This window comes from Agelaius phoeniceus, chromosome 7 (assembly GCF_051311805.1).
Source record: "Agelaius phoeniceus isolate bAgePho1 chromosome 7, bAgePho1.hap1, whole genome shotgun sequence".
NCBI lineage: Eukaryota > Metazoa > Chordata > Aves > Passeriformes > Icteridae > Agelaius > Agelaius phoeniceus.
The window spans coordinates 31,727,697-31,750,586 of record NC_135271.1 but is presented as its reverse complement, the minus strand read 5'-3'; the positions used below and the strand labels follow the sequence as shown (position 1 = coordinate 31,750,586).

The 22,890-nt window shown below is 38.5% G+C and overlaps 2 protein-coding genes across 3 annotated transcripts in view; one reads left to right on the top strand and one right to left on the bottom strand.

The window, feature by feature from the left end:
* The first annotated feature begins 3,011 nt into the window (after nt 1-3,011).
* G6PC2 (glucose-6-phosphatase catalytic subunit 2) lies at nt 3,012-10,897 on the top strand. The gene is made up of 5 exons (XM_054636662.2): nt 3,012-3,229; nt 3,550-3,659; nt 6,696-6,807; nt 7,520-7,635; nt 8,842-10,897. Exons 1-5 carry the CDS (start codon nt 3,012-3,014, stop codon nt 9,351-9,353), a joined length of 1,068 nt encoding a protein of 355 aa, XP_054492637.1. The 3' UTR covers nt 9,354-10,897.
* A 592-nt stretch (nt 10,898-11,489) lies between these two features.
* LOC129122389 (bile salt export pump) overlaps nt 11,490-22,890 on the bottom strand; it is a 29,717-nt gene continuing 18,316 nt past the window's right edge. For both annotated transcript variants that reach the window (XM_054636187.2, XM_054636189.2), the window contains exons 14-22: nt 21,433-21,537; nt 21,173-21,334; nt 19,161-19,364; nt 17,058-17,299; nt 16,801-16,957; nt 15,836-16,033; nt 14,862-15,068; nt 13,998-14,144; nt 11,490-13,440 (exon numbers count right to left, since the gene is read on the bottom strand). In XM_054636187.2, the coding sequence (XP_054492162.2) occupies nt 13,240-13,440; nt 13,998-14,144; nt 14,862-15,068; nt 15,836-16,033; nt 16,801-16,957; nt 17,058-17,299; nt 19,161-19,364; nt 21,173-21,334; nt 21,433-21,537 (1,623 nt within the window). In that variant the 3' untranslated portion in view covers nt 11,490-13,239. The remainder of the gene's footprint in view (nt 13,441-13,997; nt 14,145-14,861; nt 15,069-15,835; nt 16,034-16,800; nt 16,958-17,057; nt 17,300-19,160; nt 19,365-21,172; nt 21,335-21,432; nt 21,538-22,890) is intronic.

Sequence of the window (22,890 nt, the reverse complement as noted above, 5' to 3'; positions counted from 1 at the left end):
AGAGTTGTATTGGTTGTGTAACACAACAGGCAGGACAAGAGATTACTAGCATGTCAGTTATTGATTTCCTCTTGGATGGAGCAGAATCATGGCTGACTCCAGCACGGTGGGAACTGCCTCTCCCACAGAAACACACCTGTTCCAAAACTTCCATGGTGTCTGTGAGGTTTTTTAAACATCCTTTATAAACATGATTCCTCTGGTATCTCTAAGGTGAGGATGTAGGAGAAAATGAAAGACTCAGAAAGAATATAGGAGAAAATGAAAGCCTTTTCTCTTACTGTTAGTCTTTATTATGTCTAAGGTGCTTATCTTTCTCTATCTAAGCATAAGACTCAGCAGCAAAATCCTGGAAGTTAATATCAAGAGGTCTTGAGCATTTATATTAAAAGAGGTTACTTTACTGAAACATTGCCAAGACATATCTTCAAGCATTAAATTTACAACGTTTCTGGAGGGCCAAAGTGTGCCTGAGGGGTTCTGCCTGGAGAGGTCAGCCTGAGCAGATGCATCGCTGTCCTGGTGCATAGATAATATGGGTGGGTGGGTGGGAATTTATAAATAAAGCAAACATGCAAAAAGTTATTGCAATTATTGCAATGCTTTTGCACATCCTGTGTCAGAGGCAGTTTTTCAGATACCACTGACTAACAGTGGTGCCATTAAAGAGGGACTGTAAAATGACCTATTTTATTACTTGGTAGACTCTCCTGAGGACATTAAATTGTATTTGATGGAAAGTTATGGACTGCAAAGTATTTTTTCCTAATAGGACAATAGTTATTTAGACTTAACTTCATTATAATTGTTACTCTTTCAACCAAGTACTAGAAGTAAGATGTCTGTTATTCAGCTGCCAACTGACTTGGCATTTGCACTCATGTTTGAAGCTAACTGTCCTTGCTGAACTAGATTGGAAAACAGCAGACCTCAGATTTTCTACATTTCTGCATACTAAATCCAGACATGTCTAAAAGAGTGATATTTTTATTGTTATAGTAAGTCTTACTTATCTTTAAAGGCAAGATACTTTAGCTGTAAAAAAATGTAGCGAAAGAACGTTTTCTTCAGCAAGAGAGTACAAAGAGTTATTGGAGAGAGATTTCTAAATAAGTATGGTCTTGAGGAAGTACTGGGAGAGAGAAAATTAATTCCTTCCATTCATTTCTATGAGAGTTGCCTTGCTGCACATTCTGGAAAACAGTAAAGGTATACAACTTAGCAAGAAACAAACATCCTCAAATATTTTCAGCTAAAAAATCTAGGATGGATTTTTTTTTTAAATATCCTGAAATTTTGAATCTGGAAGGGTTTCCCTTGAAATCAGATACCACTAGTTAAAGTGAATAATTCGGTCAGTATATAGAAAAATATTGTAGTTATTCAGAAGTAGCACATTGAAACTTTTAACTTTAAGGTTTTCTATATGTCTTAATGCAATTGGTAGCAATAAACATACAGGATTTAAATCTGCTAAAAAATTTCTGAAACCAGACTATTATTAGCTAAAGTAAATGGGAGTAGTTAAAGTAAATGTGAGGTTGTGTCAGGAAGAGAAATCTTCTACGTCCATTTAATTGTCATGCCTTATTTGTTGAATCTACTTAGTGTTTCCATGTGACTTCCCTGACCACACATCATGAAGCCCTCTTAAGCCATTAAGCCCCTCTTCAGCAAAAACAGTTAAGTGGTTCATATCTTTGTCTCCACAGCTTGTGCAGTTTAGCTTGAAGTGCATGGAAAGAGTATTAGGGAAGTGTGCACTCCATATATAGAGCTGCTTTTGTCTTCTGACTCCCACTGTTTCAGATACACAGATAATAATTTGATATAAGATATGACTACATCAGAATATTAGAGCCTGATAAAGAGCTTGAAGTTTTCCTCTGATTATATCAGAAGTTGGTATCATCAGGCTTTTATTATCCATTTAATCTCTTGTAGAAAAAGTTTTTTCATGAAGCCACCTCAAATGAACGTAATATTTTATGCTACAGTTATTAGTACTAATATTGATAAATCTGATATGCTAATATATTGTCTGCTGAAATCTTTTAAACTCCTGCAGTTTGGCAGACTCTGTTTGCTCTTGGCTGTTGGTTCTGGAGAACTGCTGTGCTTCACTTGGGAATAGTTCAGGGAAATACTCCTGATGATGTGTTCCCAGCCTTGCTGTGGTTCGTACAGCAGGTCTCATTTCTGTCCGGCTGGGCAGCAGAAGGGGGGGCTGCAGAGGGCGCAGGACTGGTGCCGTGTAAGCAATGCCCAAGAATGGTGGTACCGAAAGATGACTCACACTCTGAGCATCATCTGCATTGGGCCTGGATTAACAGGCCTCTTGTAGGAAGGAAACAATTGTTTTTCAGTATTTTAAGGATATTGTTGCTTTAAAAATAAATCTAGAGCTCGACAGCATGGTTGATATAGGGATGCTGGTTGCATTTTCCCTGACTGAAAAAATGTGTTGTGCAAAGTATTAGTAACAGCCAAGTTCTGTTTCAAAGTGAAATGTACAGCTTCAGTGACAGTTCTGTGAAGATCAGTAATTTGTGTATTCTTTCTGTCCTCTGCACAGGCAACACTTAATGAAGCACACACATTAGTAAGATGTCCATCCTGCTGAGAAATGAACTGTGAAAAAGTTTAGGCAAACATGTTCCAGCTGCTCCTACAAAGGATTGCACGAGTCACACATTTTGTTTCCACAAAACTTTCCCCACAATTTGCTGCTGCTCAGCATGTACTAACATGTACTTCACTTAGCTTCCTACAATTAAAATTTGCAAACAAAAAAGCTTTCCAGTGCTAGCAGACTCATATGCTTTCCCAGAGATTTGGAGCCACGTGTTTCAGGAATGGCTGGGTACACCACACCAATATAATATAAAGGCAACGTCAATCACCTTCTCTCACTTTTTAATAGCTCCCCTACGTGATTCTCATTCTCTGTCACTAGAAACTTAAGATTAAAGGAACTTTACTATATTTCAAGTATAGTTTAATCCATTAAGATGGATCTCCTCCACAGCAATGGAGTGCTTATCATTCAGCATTTACAGAGGGACTACAGGGCTTACCAGGATTTCCTTAATTTTATGTCACATGTTGGTGATCCTCGGAATATATTTTCAATTTATTTTCCTCTTTGGTTTCAGCTCAACCAAGTGGTTGGTACTAAAATGATATGGGTGGCTGTCATTGGTGACTGGTTCAACCTCATATTTAAATGGTAAGAAAAATTTGGTATTTTTAATAATAGTTATTATATGTACCTCAAGTTTAGAAAATTTTCTGTGAATAATGTACTAGTAGATTTTTCCCTGGTAATTATAAAATAGAAATTCACAATGAAGATATTGAAGATATGTTTGAAACAACCTTGTAATAAGATGAGAAGAACCTGTAGAACTATTATAGAATAATTAGCTTTGCAAATAGAGCTCTTCATATTATTTGTAAGATTCTTTATCATGCTTTGCTGAGGCCTTCTTATGTAAAAATATTTTAATTTAATTTCTTCCTTTTTTTTTTTTTTTTTTTTGGGATCAGGATTTTATTCGGCCATCGCCCTTACTGGTGGGTGCAAGAAACAATGATTTATCCTAATCAGTCAAGCCCATGCCTTGAACAGTTTCCTATAACATGTGAAACTGGACCAGGTAAGAAATGTTGCAGATTTTCTTGGTATATTTGATAGGGATAGTGGCTTCAAGGGGGAGAGAATGGCACTTAGGAAGGTCTTATATGATTCAGAAATCTCAGAGCTCATGCATAAAATAGCACACAAAACAAGTAGAGGAAAAGGAAGAAACACAATAGGTAGGTATTTGCTGTATGACAAGAGTATTTCCTTCTTTTCCTTTAAAAGATGCAAGGGAGGGGGACTTGCTTTAAAAATAACTACTACTAGAATGAACTGGGGTATTGGAAATAAATTTTCACAAAACTTGTGAAATACATTGTTTATTGGGTTCCAAGTCAGGTCCCAGGGCTGTTGAGTTTGAGGGCTTGTTTGCTGTTGCAACAAATATTCAAACCCCATAAACTAAGTAGATGATTCAGTGCAAATAACAATAGTCTCAGCAATTGATTACATAATGTATCACAAGGGGAAAAGAACCAGAACCAGACACTGCCACTGAATGTGTGTGTGGGAGTATGTGTACAAATATAAGGGGAAAAATTATTTTTGAATTGTACCTTTTCAATATATTTTCACTTTTTATGTCTCATTATTTTCTCTGTGGAAATCAAATGCAATACTGATCAAGCTAAATGAACTTGTGCAACCCTAATAGGTGCAATAAGATGAACTTGCATTGAGCTAACTGAATTTAGTTTAATTTGTTGTGCAAGAAAATACCAACTGTGGAAATTATATGCTTTGCATCTTGTCGATGCCACTGGGAGCTTTGAAACAGTTTGCACAGCTGTATTTTGTTAACAGTACTCTGCATTACATCCCATTGTAATTGTGAGCAAGAAGCTTAAACCCTTGTATGAGGCAGGGTTTAATAATGCCTGGTCTTTATGTCTGCAGTCTCTTTCAAGTTACTTCATTTGATACCTAACACAAAGTATTGAAGCCTTCAGATCTTCTCAAAAGCCTTGAGAACTGAGCCCAATCAGTGCTGTGTAGATCCGAGCCCTGGCTCAGGAGACAGTCAGTCAGTGTGTTTCATTTTGATTCATTGAACCAGAAGGCGTTTCCTCTTGTTACTGTCTTTCTGAAAGGTCATTCCTATTTCTGTCCAGTGGGTACAACTGTCATACTGATTCCTTCCTTGCACTTACAATGACCACATTTTTTCCCACCTCCAGACTTGCACGGGACCATTAAGACTGTCACTGACCTGTTTCTCATTAGCAAGAGGAGGCACAGTCAGTGCCGGTGTTACACGCACACAATCATTGTATAAGCTTACATACTTTTAAAATAGCAATTTATGTTCAAAGATTAGAGAGGCAGCCACAGACATGAGAAAAGCAGCTCCAAATACTGCTAGGATAGCCTGAACCCCAAACTCCATGTCTCAGCAAAAGGGAAAGCTGAGGGAACTGTTCATATGACTACATGGCAAACAGTTTAGGACCCGAATTTGGTTTGCATTTCTGGAATTAACTGAACCAAAACCCAGCAGCCATTTGTTTTCTAATGTTTGTAAAACTTTAAGAATCTAAACCTTAGGGCAGAATTTATGCTGTTTTGAGTAGGTAATTTGCAGATAAGCTAAGAAATATTATTCCTAGATGGCATTTTCCTAGATGACAACAAAGAGACACTTTTCCATTGCTGACATACAACATTATTGTTTCCTCATCAGTGACATTTGTTCCATTGTGAGGTTTAGGAGTGCACATCTGATAGGAAATTAACAAAAGAACTGGTAGAGTGACTCTAAATGTAGTGCCAAGCAGAATAGCAAAAATGAATGCAGGGAGTTAAAAATCATTGTGCTCGTCCTGCCTAGACGTTTCTGCTTTGCTACTTCACTGAAATATTCTTTTACTCTACACACTACTAGATAGTGCTGGCTCATAACACATTCTTGAGCCCAAATTATTTCTTCTGATAGTGAAATAACCCTGTCCCTTCTCTGTCTCCACAGAAAGCCAAGATGTTAAGGTCCCAGGTTTACAGATTCCAATGATCTAATTTTTTCTTTCCCTATTTTGATTTGTTGAATGTAAATCTGGTGAACATGAGAAAGGAAATTGCAGAGTAATTTTAGGAATCACTTCCCTTGCATCATGTCATCGTACCTTGTTTTATTGTGATTTTCACAGTTGCAGGAACTTCTCTGTGGTTTCATATTGCTTCTAGTAAAATTGAGATTTTTACTTTTTAAATTAAAACAAATTACACACATACCTGGACTAAAAAGAAATCACTGTTGTTCTCTATATGAGAGAGTGTTCCCTATTATAGACTGCTGTAGGTGGACTACTGTGTGCTGTACCTGTAGGTACAGCAATTAGAGCGTCATATCATGTGCCAGTTTCATTGACAATCTGCTTTTAATCTGGTTGATATTTTACAGCACCTTAAAATTTATAAAATTAATCAAAGTAAATCATAAAGACACATTTTTTTCTGTGTTTCAGATGCATTTCTAAAATTATTACAAAACTACTCAAAATGTTAATTACCTGCATTGTAATATTGCTAATGAGACACAGCTCACAATTGTTAACACCATGGTAATTGCAGAAGCAGATAAAAAGCAGCTTGGAAGTGCTATCTAAAGTTTTACTGGTCCTTTAGTTTAGAATGAGCCAAATTCCTGTTGCTCCTGTTAATTATGGGGAGGCTCACTCAAAACTTTCTTTTATGTGATCCTCATACATAATTTCTACTTCCATGCTACAGCTCTAAGACAGCCCTAGGTGCTTTTTAAAATTTTTTAATCCCAAGTAATGGGAAAATTTCCTATCAAGATTCCAACTCACACCAATATAAAATGAGTAAGCTATTACCTTTTTTATTTCAGACAAGTATAATGGATTCCCTATAGATGAACCTTCTGAAAAATTCTTATGGAAAAAATTAACTTTTGAGAAGCAGTTTCAGCCTTTGTTAGCCATTTTCCTTCTAAATTATTAGGTGCCTGAGTAACTACCAGTAGACATTTTCTGTATGACAGATGTCACAGTCTTCATTCTTGAGTTGAATATTTCCTTTTTGTTTTTACTAGGAAGCCCATCTGGACATGCCATGGGATCATCCTGTGTTTGGTACGTAATGGTCACAGCAGCACTTAGCTACACAGTTAGATGGAAAGATAAATCAGCTGTTACTCTTCACAGGTCAGTGTCTTTCCATGATTCCAATTCATTATATTCAGATATTTCTTTAAATATATGCTATGTTTTTAGTGGACTTAATTTAAACAAATATTCACAGTTTGGTCTATTTTGTGAAAAAAAACAACAACTCTTTATTATGCTCTACTTCAGCTGAAGAAGAAGTATATTAAGAGGATTTATCTGTTTGTATAGTCTGGTATTTATTTACAGACATTGCATACAAATACAGACATTGCATACAATATCTATGAATCAGTCCTGAATCTTCACATAATGCTGACAAAATTCACTGTAATGTGTTGCTCAGCTCTGTGGGAAAGTCCTGCAATTGCTTTGGTGGCTGTTCTTTCTAAGGCTGCAAGGTTGTTTTCACGCTGTGTGAATTTTGTCATGAAATAATTGAGTTTTGCATATAGTTATGACTTCATGATGAGAGATCTATTTAAAGTATTAGTCCTAATTTAATCTGCCATTGATGACTTTCATCACTTAAACCACAGAGGTGTCTTTGACCTGAAACTTCTGAGATCTATTCCTGTAACTGCTTTTGATAATATTTTAGTACTGACTTCAAGTTTTTAATCATCTGATTCTAAACTACTCAGTAAACGTGTGCTGGTAAAAGCATGAGCCTTACATGATGGGTCTTGGGGTAAATAAGTAGATGAAATATCTTGTTTTAATTTTTAAGCATCTTCCTTTTCCCTCTTAGACTAACATGGTCATTCCTCTGGAGTATTTTTTGGATTATCCAGATCAGTGTGTGCATCTCAAGAGTATTTATAGCAACACATTTCCCTCATCAAGTTGTTCTTGGAGTATTTGCTGGTAATGCTGCTATTTTTTCTTTCCTTTTTAACCTATATGCAATTTTTTTTTTTTAAATATGAGAGAAGACAAGAGATTTTTAGTAGTTGGACTTGTCTTGCAGCCCTGGTGATGCTCTCCACTCTCTGGAAAATCAGCGATTTGATTTTAGTCCGAAGGTAAAATTTGTAAGGTAGAATGTGCCTGGTGCCTGTGTAATTCACAGTGAGGGAGTGAGCCCTTGTCCACATGCCAGTTGATGCTGACTGTATTTTGTCCACACTGCCCCAGACTGGCTGTGACTGCTTTGGACTGCCTGCATCTGATCTTTAACTGTGGAAGACATCAGAGAGGAAATTGCTCCTCCATGGCTCTGACCTTTCCTCTCAGGAGGAAGATATTCGGGTCACTTCAAATGGCGTCCAGGTCCAAATTACATGAGTGCAATGTGGACAAACACAGAGACCTGGGGCAAAATGGAAGAAAATTGTAAATAGCAGGACAAACTCCCCTGGGTGATTTAAGATGCTAAAATACATTTTTCAGAGTTACTTAAGCATATTATAAATTGGTACTCAGGGAGTGCAAACTATAACAGTATCTCTGGTATCTATATGACTTTAAGGAGGGTGACCAGTGCTTTGAGCAGGGGCTTCCTGCTCATGTTCTCTTTCATGAAAGCAGTGCAGCCTGGGCAGCCCTGGCTAACAGCTTTCCCTCTTCACAACCAGGATAAAATGAGTACAAGAGAAGATAAGTGTGTTCTGTGTCTTTTCCTTCAACACTCAAAGCCTGTGTGGGAACTGGTGTTGAATTCTGCATTGCTGGAGCCAGTCTTTGAGTGAGGGACTCTTTTGGAAAAGGAATGTTCCAGTTTACATCTAATATTTGATAGGTTGTCATCTGGGAGATGCAGTCAGGCCTTAAGGTATGCCTCATATCAAAACCATGTAGTGCTTGGTTTTGGGTTTTTTGGGTTTTTTTTTCCAAAGTGGCAGTTTTGAGTGGGAGGAAAGGTTTTGTAATGTACTGCAAAAGGGGTAAATTGTGTATGTATATGTGTGTGTATAAATATATATATAAATATATATAGACACACATGTAGGTATTTATTACATAGATATATTCTTCTGTCTTTAAAAGTCAAATTCTATAGGGACACTGTAAAAAATGCTTTTCAAAGTACAAGTGTGTTGTTCCTTGTAACACTGAGTTTCTAATCCACAGGCATTCTTGTGGCAGAAGCGTTTGAGCATACCCCTGCTATTCAGACAGCAAGCTTGAGAATGTACATCAAGACAAACTTGTTTCTTTTCCTCTTTGCCCTTGGCTTTTATCTGTCCCTCAAGCTTCTTGATATTGACTTGCTATGGTCTGTTCCAAAGGCTAAGAAGTGGTGTGCCAACCCAGACTGGATAAACATTGACACAACTCCATTTGCTGGACTGGTGAGGAATTTAGGTGCACTCTTTGGTTTAGGTCTTGGAATCAATTCTGAAATGTTCATCACGAGCTGCAAAGGTAAAAATAGCTGCAAGATAAGTTTCCGCATATTGTGTATAGCTGCTTCTTTAGCTACCCTGCAGCTGTACAATTTTGTTAAGATACCTACTCATACTGAGTATTTGTTCTACATTCTCTCTTTTTGCAAGAGCGCAGCTATGCCTCTCACTGTAGTTGCCTTGGTTCCGTACTGTGTCCACTCGTTAATGAGGACAACCGAAAAAAAACTTAATTAGGTAAAGTTTCAAAATGGTTAGCACTGTGGGGATGGATGTGAACTGTTTGAGAACCCCCTGAAAAGGCAGTTTTGCTAATTCATTTAAACCAAGAGGATGCCACTGCATCTGTGATGTGCTCCTGGTAAGTAACCAGTACATCCAAAATCAGTACACTCAAGCAGCTGAGACATATTAGTTGCTGATTTTATTCCTAGAAATATTGCAAGCGCACTGCAGTATGGTTAGAAATGGCTCAATACTCTGGGTCATAATGAAGTTTTAAAGTATAACCAACCATCTTTATTTAGCTATATGGTGGTCTTCTAGTTCTGTCCATCTCTAGCTAGATAATGCTTCAGGCATCAGCTGTACATAGTGATACTCAATGTTTCATTTTTGTATAAATAGATACTGTGTGTTATACTGCTACATAATGGTGTGACAGTATCAAACCACCTACTGTACCCAGGCACTGTGAAAAAGGCCAGCATAGTTATAAACAAGGCTTTAGATTTAATTTATTGAGCTTCCTGAGCAAATCAGCTTCTGATTAAGTCAGATGAGAAAAAAAAAGTTTATTTCCATTGGACTCTGTAGAATATATTTTTGCATTACTGTGTGGTTTTTGTCATTTTTACTTTTTGGAAGGGGTCACATGAGTCATGAATTATACAGATCACAACTTTGATAGGGAAAATGCTTAAATATGGTGTAAAAAATGTTTGGTTTCTGTACATCTACACAGAGCAACAAATGAAAAAAGGTGTCAATAATGAAACTATCTCAGTATATGACCTCAAGAATGTTGTCATGCTCCTGTATTGCAAAGTTAATTCCCTGCTAATTCTCTCAGATCAACAGTCACAAGCCTGAATCACTGTTAGCAGTTGTGTAAATCATGAAAATATGGTTGCAGACTGTCATTTCAAGTTTCTATTCTTTGTTTAACTAAGCACACAAGTAACTAATATGTTGAATATATGTTTGCTATATAAAATGGATTTTCTAAAGGGGTACTTTCCATTTTATTCATTATTTGGCATCTATTGTTGTATATTCCCTTTCAGTGCACAATCTTTAAGTAGTACTTTGCTGATACCATCCCATAAAACTCTCTCTCTGTCTATATATATATATAGCCTTAGTATGCCTGGTATGAGTAATGAGGGCTGCATATATATGATCTGAAAGCAGTAAGACTTAGAGGATGTAAACATTATAATGCTTCTAGACTTCCAATTAGGTAGGAGGTAATTGAAAGAATCTTATTTAATTGGGTAAACAAGGTAAATAGTTTGGTGTTGGCCTTTGGGAATTAACAAGATACAAATTATAGAAGCAAATCTGAAACAGGCATCCTTAATTAAGAGCCTAGTAAGACTACCATGACTTAAGAAAATTAATCATCTGCTTTTAAGTCTGAGGAATATTCTGCCTCATGTATCTCCTGATAGCTTCTCTAATGGTTCTCTGAACTTCTTCCCACAGCAGCTGACCTGAAACCACTCTTTTCTATAATTGCGACTCCTTAACCAAAATCACTAAGTTCATGGGACTAGACACAAACAATGAAGAACAAAGACAGCTGGGACAAAAATTTCAGCTGTGTTCAAGTTGCTGTGTGCTTTGTTATTCCCTACCATGTGAGAGGACCTACAGAGCCATGGCAGAGCAGTAGCAGGTTGATTGAGTTGTTGTTCTGTTCCTGGCTCCTCCTAGCCATCAGTAGGAGATTCTTCATGCACAGCTGTCCAAGGTTCTTACAATAGCATTTGCATTTGGTGGCAATTTGAAGCTGGGAGTTATGGGTAGGGATCACATTTCGAGGCTTCTAATCACGTGAGAGTCTCTGTTTCCCAACACTGACAAAGAATCTGTTGGAGTAGCACCCTTCCCAAAATTTAGCTCTCTGTTTCCCAGTTGCCTGGAAAGAGGATAACGTTATACTGAAGAGCAGCAACACAATCACCCAGCTTGGGCCCTGGCCCTGTGCTCCTGCAGGGAGACAGCAGGCTCCTGTGCAGGCAGGAGTTGGCCTTGTCTGCAGCTCTGTCCTGAACAGCAAACCCTTGTCACAGACATGGTACTTGATGGCTGCTGCCAGATACTCAGTGCTTAGCTGAAGGGTAAGAGAAGAAATGCTAGAGCACAAGAGCCAGTAAAAAAATACAATTTATTGATTTAATTTGGGTCACAAAGGTATTGCCCTTTAGGAAAAAGAATTATTAAACAAGTTTACATAGTCATCGTAATTTTTAATGAAGAGTTATTATTTTTCTGTGTCCTTAAATAATAATATTAATTAAATACCATATACATATGTCTGCAGGTTATTGATAGTCACTCTGTCAATAGTTTCCTGAGCCATCAAACTACTTATTGCTCTGAAATGTAAAAAGGTTAAAAAGATTAAAGCAAATAATGCAGCTTTTTCTTTTACTTTTCAGTTAAGGTTTAAAATACAGACTTCCGTAGAGAAATTGCCATTTCAGTGCTGGTTGTGTGATTTCAGTAGGCTATGTGGAAGTGATTCTGTTAATGGAGTTGTATAAAAGTTGAAATTGTGTTTTGCTACCTGGAATTAAGGGATGTATCCTAATAACATTTTTACCCTTACAGCTCTATTTACAGTACTGCTACTGTTGCAGTGTTTTATAAGAAGTGGTGTGACTTCTTATAAAGTGAGTAGAAACTTGCCTGCCCACCCCCTACCCAGCCCAGATGCAGATTTTAGGACATGGAGAATGACCTCCAGTTAATACTCTGTTGTTTAAAATTAATATTTAAATATTGAAACTTTCTTTCTATCTGCTTTTCTCCAAGATCCTAGTCACTAAAGGAAACAGTCCTGTTCTGCTGCAGACAATAACCAATAACATATTTCAGTGAAACTTGTAGTAGATGCTACAATAAACTGTGACAGATACAGGTTTCTACCAAAAGAAGCTCCTTCCTGACCATTGTAATTTATGAATATATTGTTGCTCTGTTATCAACTGTATTTAATACAAAGAACTAATAATGCCTATTTTTCCCACCTGCACTCATGATTGCATTACCTTCTGAAAAAAGAACATATCCATCACCATTTCAGTAGAAGTGGCTTAAATAACTGATTATTAACCATAGAATTTTACATTAATTTAACCAAGGCATTTATTCCTATTCAAAAATCTTTTTGACAGCTGATTAGAATGATGAGTATTAGCTGGAGAGTGGTGGACTAGGAAATGATCCTCACCAGCTTCTGTTCCTTACCTTGGTTGCTTTCCTTACTTTTGTGGAGCTGCCCTCTTTGTAAGTACTGAGTGGTTTGTTGAAGGGGCACAGCTGTGTCAGTGCTGCAGGTGCACACAAGGGAAGCCCAGCCTCCCCCAACAGCACAGCTGATGTGTGTGGCACAGTGGGTGAAAGAGTGGGGCTTCTGCATGCACAGGAAAGGCCTGAAATCGTCTGCAGACCAAACGTTAGCACAGATTGGGTCCCTTCAGATGTACAGCATCATGTGAAGGGTTGTTTTCACTCATTCAGCTTACCTAGAGAAAGGACAGTTTCCTGAACACCAGAGTCTTCCTTGATTGCTAGGTGAGGCATCAAAGGACTGTGCAGTCTGACTGCAGGTAGTGGCAACTCCCCAAATCACCAGGAAAGATCTTTCCCAGTTTCAGGGTTTTTTTCCCTTATCAGTGGGCTAAGATACTTCCTAAATGCATCAGCCTGTGCTTAGTGCCTTGCATGTGCTGGCCAAGTGTGCCTGATGCAGACAGCTACATACATTAAGGGTTCCACAGATCTCACTGTATTGTAGAGCACTCCCTCTGTAGCACAATGGAGCACCAACATACACATACCTACCACAAAGTATTTGCTTACAGAAATCTTTCAAATTGAGAATCACAGTAATTCAGCTAATTGGGGCTCCAGTAGTAACAAGTTTCCAGTAGGCTCCTTCCATGGCCATCAGTTCATCATGAGTGCCCCTTTCAATGATGAGTCCTTGGGACATCACAGCAATGATGTCAGCATTCTGGATGGTGGACAAGCGGTGGGCGATGATGATGCAGGTGCGCCCTTCTCTGGCTTTATCCAGCGCTGCTTGCACAGTCTAAAGGCAACAGACAAAGTGTCTGAATAAAAATGTGCAAATACAACAGGGCTCAGAGCTGGAGGAACCCAGTTGTTTCAGATTAATTAACCATATTGTGCAACACTTGTAAAAGGAACAGTGGGACTAAATCAGAGGTTCCGATATTGATGTGCTTAGCTAGGTCATGACTTCTGTTTACCAGTATTACAAACAAGAGACAGCTAAACATAGAGGTAGAAATAAAGGAAGGTCTTTGCTCTGCTGCCATGCTAAATGTCAACTGAATGCTTTGAAATCCAGGCAATTCAGACATTTCTGAAGAAGTGCTGCCTCTCTTTTCAGAAGTTTAAGAGCACCTGGGGCTGGCTGCTTTTTCTTACAGCTGTACCTGAAGTGCAGGCACTCCTCAGAAAGATCATTAAAGGTGAAAGTGCTGAATTCACAATTTGGAATAATGTGCAGTCATGCAGCAGAGTATGCTGGCATATCTATAGAACAGAAAAGGTGGTATGGACCAGCTATGTATGTTGTAGGCCATTAACTTTTCCTTATCGATATCATCACTGCGCATTTACCTTTTCACTTTCTGTGTCTAAGGCAGATGTAGCTTCATCCAGTAATAAAATTTTAGGGTCTCGTATGATGGCCCTTGCTATGGCAATGCGTTGCTTTTGCCCACGAGACAGCTGGGATCCCTGAGCCCCAACATTAGTTTCATATTTCTGAAAAATACACAAAGAGATTATTTTATTCAGGTGTAATTTAACACACCAGTAGACAGCTAAAGCAAGAGCAGGAGAGAGGCAAGAAAGTCGACCACTGCGGACCACTTGCAGAACCTGGGAATGCAGAAATAATGTACAGCAGCAAACATGTTTGGGGTGAGGTTTCCAAGCTGTTCTTTGTCTGCACGTGGCCCTGAGGCCCAGGCAGCACAATGATGAGCCTGGAAGGAAAATGTGATAGCAAAATGTTAGCTGATTTTTCTGAGGCAAAAAGAATTCTCCCTGCCCTAGATTTGGGAGAAGAGGCTGAAAGTGATTTAAAGGCTTTCTAGAAAAGTGCTTTGTTTGGGTCCCTAAACTGTATCCATTCCCTATATGTTCTTTTTATATTTATATTATTTCAGTGCATTTAAACTGCTCAAGTGTACATAAGCAACCAGCTTCAAATATTTTTTGTCCAAGTGTCACGTCCTACTCACAAGGCAAATCTCCCACAGCTGGGAACAGGATTTATGTATGTGCCTGCTGTCTAAGAATTCAGTAATAACTCACACCCAAGTCTTAAGGAACACAACAAATGGTCACAGCACCCTCTTGCTCCTACTGTCACAGCTGTAAAAGGACATAAAAAGTGCATGCATGTAGCAACTTCATCTGGTTTCAGAGCAACTCCTGCAATGAACACTGAGCAGCCAAGGCCTCGCAGGTACTTACGTTAGGCAGAGACATGACAAAATCATGCAGTTGAGCCTTCTGGGCTGCTTCTATGACTTTTTCCATCGTTGCTTCTTTTGTGTTACTGCCGTATTTGATATTATCAGCAATGCTGCAGTCAAATAGCACAGGCTCCTGTGACACTATTCCGATTTTTGATCTAAGAAACTGCACATTTACGTTCTTAGAGTCATGTCCATCTATTAACTATGAGGAAATGGAATAAAACTTGAAACATCATTACAAAACAGCAGCTTGCAACACCCAAATAGTTTATAGCAAAATAAGTGATTTAACCATATGATTAAAACACAAACACAGCTGATTGAAAGTGGTTGAATTGCTTGTCTCTGATTCCTTTGTGCATGATGTGTATTTTGTGAAATGGCTTTGATCCATACCACAAAATACACTAGACCATTTGCTCAACAGAAGTCCTAGTGAACTATTTAATTGCTTAAACTTAGGCACATGCTTTATTGTCCTCCTGACATAGTGATCACCACACAGATTTTTTCCAGAGAAAGATAAATAAATCTAGATAGGTAAATATTTACATTAGGAAAACATAAAAAAGCTTTCTAAGGTATCAGTAATTGAATAACTGGAAGTTCAATCTAAGCAAGTTCCAGGCTCTTTGTGGCTCCATTCAGACTTGATTTTGCTTGTGCTCTCACAATTCACAACACACATTTGTATGTTTCATACAGAAGCTACCAAGACAAATGCCTACAGCCTACCTAATGCATAAGACTGCACCTGAGGCAGGTTGTTCTCTTATCTTATCTGAATATGTCTGAGGTAATACTTGGGAACTGTCGAAACAGTCCACATGTGTCCTTTTGAGAAGGAGAGGAAGCCTCAAACTGCACATTATGAGCAACCACTGCTAGGCTGCACAGTAGGACACAGGCAGAAGGCCCTTGGAGCACTGCTGAAAACCAGAGGACAAAAACCACATTTTCTTTGCTTACCACACTTCCTTTCTCAGGGTCATAGAAACGCTCCAGAAGTTGCACACTGGTGCTCTTACCACAGCCACTACTTCCAACAAATGCCAAAGTCTGTCCAGGTTTAACAGATATAGAGAGTCCTTTCAGGACCTGAATATCAGGCCGAGAAGGGTATGTGAATTTACAGTTAAGAAATTCAATGCTTCCCTTGAAATCATCCTGGTGAAAAGAAAAATGAGAAAGATGTTAGAGTGAGCTTGAGCTCTACCCTGAATTGTAAAGTACAAGACAACTCTTCCTCAGATCCATTCTTGCATCTTTTGCTTAAAATTTGACATTTGTACTTATGAAATTATCTCAGGAAAAGGAAAAAAACCATACTGGAGTAGCTGTCCTAGGGGTGAAGCAATTAGTGATAACACTGTTTCTCCACTTATTCTTCCCTGCATAGCACTGGTCAGAGGCATAAATTGGAAATGGCATTGCCTTGCCAATGGGCACGTTTTTCATTTTAATATAGACACTGTGTATAAAATAAATCATTTCAATTTTCTGGGTCTGACTTTCCAATTCACCAGAAACTGAGCATTTTCATTTTGTCTGACTCAACAATTCTTTGCCTCTTTATGAACACCTGCCACCAGTTTGATGTAAATGGAAAAACCTCCATCATAATCAGCAATAGTAAGATTTGCCATGAACTGTAAAGCAGGAAATAAGAGCTTGCTGTTCTGTGAGTCATAAAAATCAGTTCCATTCCAATTTACAGTAGGTTTACACTGACAAATTTCTACTGGCTGACTTTATACTACTCTTTATGTCTAGTACAGAGCTTGCTTCAAAACCAGCAAAGACAAACAAAACTTTTGCAATCAGCATAACCTTCTTGTAAAGCATTGATCCTCATTGACTCCTAAATCACTAGTGCAAAATCCATGCCTGTAGTGAGCTGACTGACATCACAAATTACACATCTCCATTCTTACCCATTTCTCCCCTTTTTCACTGTAAACACTTATTTTAGGATGCCGATCAACCAGTTGAAAAAAGCGTGCAGCAGATGTTTTGGCTTTGGCATAGTTTGGGGTGTAGGAAGAAGCTCTTCCCAACGCAGTTCCACTGGTGACAATTGCAGAGATCACCCTGTGGAGAAGGGGGAAATGGTCATTCTTGGGAAGCCATCAGGAAACTGAACACCACACCGAGTCCAGAGACCTCTTTGTGGCTCTGAGCAGGCTCTCACCTGAACACAAAGCTGTAATGGAGCCCTTCAGCGTCAACGAGAAATCCCCCGTAGCGGTAAGAGACAGAGTTGGCAATGAACACAATGCTCTGGGCAAAGCCAAAGCAGACTCCATACACGTGTGCTTTTTTGATTGCAGCTTTGTAGGGCATATCCAGGTGCTTCTCAAAATTCTCAATAAACATCTTCTCTTTTCCTATCCCAGCTACTGTTCTGATGTTAGAGAGAGCTTCACTGGCAATCTGGAAGAGGGAAAAAAAAATGGGTAAAAGCTCCTAATTTTTACTTGGAAATGTAGAGTCTGGTCTCACAAGTGCATGATTCTTTCATGAACTCAGGACACTGATGCAATATGTAAATTCATTAAGACATCATACAGACTGGCCCAAACATCATACAGCCTAAAGAGAACTTTTCCTACAAGCAATTTCCTATTGATTTCCTCGAGAGCAATGCTCTGCCTGCTCCACTGGAGCTGTTACTGTAAGCCCTTTTAGGGAATCAGGCACGTGCTCTCGCTTGTGACTTATTTTACATAATGTGAATAAACGTGACACCCACAAAAGAAAAAATTGTTTTAGGAACTTCTTTGGTTGCATGGATTTATTAATTAAATATGTTTATTTCAATTGTTTTCTGTTACTTTTAGCAAAAGTCAAAGAAAGAGTTAAAAGGAATAGCATCCCCAACTTCCATTTCATAAATTGAATCCACTTGAATTTACTAAGTTTCCTCACCTGCTCACCCTCCCTCCTGCTGATGCTCAAAAGGCTGATGAGATAGAACATATGAATCTTCAGTGACAAAATTTCCAAGATTTTTATCTTGTACATAGGCAAAGAGTAAGCAAATGCTTGCCTATGCACATATGAAAATGCAACACAGGAAATTATGAGATAATCACCACAGAAACTTGTGTGGGACTTGTATTAGTTGTAGGCTTCATATTATAATTTATTGCCAGTCAGAATTTGGGTTTATATCCCAACAAAAGAGTACCACAATTTCACCTACAGAAGTAAATTGATAGCTTGTTTGGTCCTAATTTCACCCTTTTAATCTCAAGTAATTTTACTAAGAAATTGTATTAAAATGCTGTCGTTTGCTCGGACTTTGATAGTAGATTCATAATGTAACACATTCCTTTGGGAGGCAAATGTGGTATTATAGCTTATGAATGTTTTCAGCATGTAGGAAAAGATCTGAATGTAGACAATCAGAAATCCAGTTTCAGGGTTTGTTTTTTTTCTGGCCAAAATTGAGAGTCAAAGTCTTGCATTATCACTCAATGTGAAGGAGCAGATAATAGGTATTGAGAATTGGATTGTGCAGACGTTTTCCATGTTTAGCATGGCTCATGAGCAATTGCTTTGGAAGAATTCAGTGTTTTTTGCATTTGGATGCAGTGCTGGCAAATAAATTAGAAAATAACACCAGAAACAATCAATCGTCACCAAAACTGCTGAAGCATTGCTTAAAATATGACTTCATCATAGCCTCTGGGTTGTTCTATGTAAGAGCTGTTGCCTGGACTGATTAGTGAAGTTTCTCTCCTTGTCAAGAAGTATTTTTATTTAAGACTTTTGTAAATAATTAATTATTCTGGTTGTGGGCAATTGGTCAGGTCCTAATTCTTAAGATGGAAAGGGCTAAGAGCTTAATTCTTAAGCTGCTATGACCAACCAAAGGCACAACTGTCCTTTTTAAAATCCACAGACTGATTTGTGGTTCAGTGCCAGATTCTCAGGTGCGAGCACTTCTAGGTGAACAGCTATCACTGCTTTCTGAGGGCAGCTTAATCACTGGCCATCAGCAAATGGGAGTTTACATAAAACCCAACAAAGGTGAACCAGACTGCTGAGAGATCTGTGTCTGCCACTTCAGTCCAAGAACTTTTGCAAGGTCAGTCACAGTCCATGCAGCAAGTGCTTTTGCAGTTAGGGAGTTCCCAATGCTGTTTCAATGGTTTAACAAGCTGAAATATTGCAACTTATTCACAAACCATTACCAGTTTCATGACATTTGAATTACTGATGGTCCCTAAGGACTGATTTTTCATCTACGTGTGACTGTGAATATAAATTAGTCTTTAAACAGCATTACCCGTCCAGTAGCTTCCAGTGCTTTCTTGTCCTGCGAGGCAAATCCTGTCAGCATTTTAGCCTGCACAGCTCCAGATAAAGCCAAAAATGGCAGGAAGCACATTATTACCAAACTCAGTTTCCAGCTGAAGTAGAAGGCAATGACCATGGCCACCCCAATGTTAGTAAAGGAGTTGACAATCATTCCTATCTGCGATCCAGTTGCCTTTGAAGAAAAGAAACAGACATCATTGATATGTACTTCAAAAACAATTTAAACAAATCTTCCGATAAAACTTAGAAAACTGTAAATTAAAATAACATAAGACACTAACAGCTAGACTGCACTGGAGTTCAGCCAGTCTGGATATACTGGTTCCAGTTATTTGGATGAAGAGCAGGACTGCAAATGTCCAATATTCCTTTGATCCACCAAATTTTCCATTGAGAATTCAGAAGATTGTTTCTACTGTTTGTGAGAAAGATAATGTAATTATTGAAATCTGTTGCCTTGGTTCCCTGGAGAATAACTCATCTGAATACATTGTTTAGCTTCTACATTTATCTATGTAGATTTAAATAATCAGCAGGACCATTTTATAGCTTAGCTATTAACAACAAAGCCTCAGCAGTGCTAAAATCAGTAAGCGACTTCACTGAAAAGGGATGAAACCAAGTTGTATTTCTGCCTATCCCTTTATTAAGGAAAAAAGTTAAATACAGCTTTGACATCATCTTTATTGAATTTTCTGCTCCTTATGTACTTCAACAATGCTATTCTTTCTAATAGACTTATTTACTCAAAATTAGTTTTCTTTCATAGCAGTAAACAGCACTCTAAATATTAGAGTGCTGTTTACTGCTATAAAGAAAACTATATTGCTATGTATTAGAATAAAAATGTACGTTTGATATCCTTGATGATTTTTCAGTCAAACTCATTTGCAGAGTACAAACTTGGCAGCACAAAATGCTCATCATCTCCTCCTCCTCTGACCTGCAGCAAGGAGTGTGTTAGGCAGTGAAAGGTGCAGGGCACTGCTGCACAGGTAGCTCTGGTCTCCCTCACCCCCTGCAAGCTGTGGGTTGGATGGCTGTGCCTCACTGTTGTGCTTCAAACAAAGATGTCCCTTAGGACATTAAATGTTTAGTCAGAGTTTTACCAGTTTATTTATTTCTATTAAGACACCCTGTGAGGTTTCCAGCAGGTTTCCCTGATTCTGTAGAAATTGCTGCTGACCAGGGCTTTTGGAAACCTCTTCTCTAAAACCCCCCATTAAAAGTTTTTTAAAACTAACTTAAAATCTTCAGTCAAGCTGAAACATGACAATTTTTGCAACAAAAGAAATCTCTATGTCTCCTTCCTTGTTTCTAGAAAATTGCCTGCACTGCAGCCCAGCAAAATGGCATCTGACTCACTTCTACCTAAGGATCAGTTCAGATAGGGAACATATATAGCTCAGCATGATTTAACCCTCAGCCACTAAGGAACACAATGCATGCAGCTGGGGTGTCACTTTCCCAGACACTGAAACTGGCTGCAGGATTCCCAACTGGAGCAACAGCCACTACTGCAGATTGGTTTTTCAAGTGGGTTGTTAGTTTAAATCAAAATTGTCACAACATGCACAATACCATGCTGAAAACTGGAAAACATGGTTATTAACGACTGTCAATAACGTACTATTTTGACATGTTTTTAAAATAAACCCTTTAACATTGTGACAAAAAGCTAATTCATCTCCAGAAAAAAAAGAAAATCAAACTTCTGCACTGGGTGTTCCTTCTCATTCCATTGTTGGTTGGTTTTTTATTGATTTTTGTGTTCTTTTTTTGTACTTTTAGGGTATACCATATACTAGTATTGGTTCCAAAGTGGCAGTCTATTAATAGAAATAGCTGAATTGGCTTACTAAGAACTGACCTACACTGATCTGGCTGGTTGCATGGAAGCTAATTTCTGTGAACCACATGCCAAAATAAGCCTTCAGTCAGTGTCTACAGTAAAACAATTCATAAGGTGCCAGGTCTTACCCCTTGGACCTGTGAGGCATCTGTTGCAAGCCTGGTAGTCAAAGCCCCAGGGCTGTTCTTCCGGTCATCAAACCAACCAATGTCTTGCCCGAGCATGGCCTGGAAACCAATTTTCCTTAATCGTCTTGTAAGCAGCTCACCAGACTTGGCAAAGGTGTATCCCTGGGGTACATGAGAATAAAAACAGACTGTGCAGAGAGAGACACACACCAAGAAAGGGAGCAAAACCAAAAATATGTATTGCTAAATTGGACTGTTACCTGGAGAAACTGTGTGAAAAATGAGAGAACTCCGACTAAGACAAAGAGCACACAGACACCATTGATCTGGTTTTTTTGGTTTTCTTCATCAAGAATGGAGAAGGTCTTTGAAGAAAAAAAATTAATAGAAATGTCAGTTTTGCTGTGTGTGACATATGTACTTGATTGCCAAGTGCAGAAACCCATCCTGCAACCAAAGCCAGAACACAGAGCTCTCCCTCACCCCCTGCAAAGGTCAGATTCTTTATTTTTCCTAAGGTGAGCCTGGATTAAAACATAATGGGTTTTACTCCTGTTAACCAACGAGTTCAGTATGCTTGGTGTCTGCACTCATTACTCCTTTTTGTGGCCTATCCCTGGTTATCATTAACCCCTCACCCCCCACTGTAAATAATGATAACAAGAAAATAGCAATGTAATAAACAGCATAGCAACAAAACAACAGTAAAATCTGTCCTGTAAAATCAAACCATCCCATTCCACAGCTATCCTAACATGGTTACTTATGTTTTTAATCTGTGCTCTTTATTAAAAAAATAACACTGATCATGGCAGCATGCAGCATGGACAATATCAGCAGTATTAAAAAGATTTGTTGCTGAGGTGTCCATTTTCAGATCATATAAGTCTCAACAGTTTTAGTGTGGACTGTCTTTCATCTGGAGCCATGGGACTCCATGCTCAATAGGAGTAAGAGCACACCTTTCAGTTGAGTTTCACTGGAAAGGATCCATATTCTGAGACAATTCCACAGGAAGAACCAAAGCATCAGTAAAAGAAACTACTGAAAACATTTTCAAAAGGTACATACACAGTATCATCTAGTTCTTCATTGACTTTTTGGGACTTATTTCTGAAAACTTTGAGGGCAGACTTAGCTAAATTTTTCCTTTCACTTCATAGCTGTGGGGATTTTACCCTCACTTCCCCAGCATATTTGTCCCAGAGTACAAGCCAACATGTCTGACACAACAACATTGCAGATATTTGGGCAGATCTGAAAGCAGATGTATATTCCATCTGCCTGACTGCTTTGGCACCAGGCAGAAATATTTTATATTTATGAATAATAAAACACAATAATAAAACACAGATATTGGATATCACAGATATTATCCCTCATGTTCATTATGGCTTGCTTTTTCTTGCAGCCTCTCTCCTTTGATTGACTGAGGCCTTCAAAAGAAGGAATTAATCCTTGGCAGTGAAGGTATTTAGCATCATTAGCCCCAGACCTCCCAAGGTCTAGAAGACTCCTCTCCAAAGGAATCAAAGATTCACAGTGGAATGTGTATAGCAGTGTCTCACCTGCTGTCTAGTGAAAGCCACAGTCCTTGACATGAGGTCTGGACACTCAAAAAGTGTTTGGAGGTGGCACACCTATGCCTACAGGCCAAGAATTTTGGGCAGAAATTTTAAGTGGATCAACAGGGCCTGGAACATCCTTTTTTCTCCTGC

What these genes read in the sequence shown, in the direction of transcription:
- G6PC2 (XM_054636662.2), top strand. Translation starts at nt 3,012, where the DNA reads ATGGATCTCCTCCACAGCAATGGAGTGCTTATCATTCAGCATTTACAG. An exon ending in TTCAACCTCATATTTAAATG is followed by an intron (nt 3,230 to 3,549) that starts GTAAGAAAAATT and finishes TTTTGGGATCAG; the next exon opens with GATTTTATTCGGCCATCGCC. An exon ending in TGTTCTTGGAGTATTTGCTG is followed by an intron (nt 7,636 to 8,841) that starts GTAATGCTGCTA and finishes TCTAATCCACAG; the next exon opens with GCATTCTTGTGGCAGAAGCG.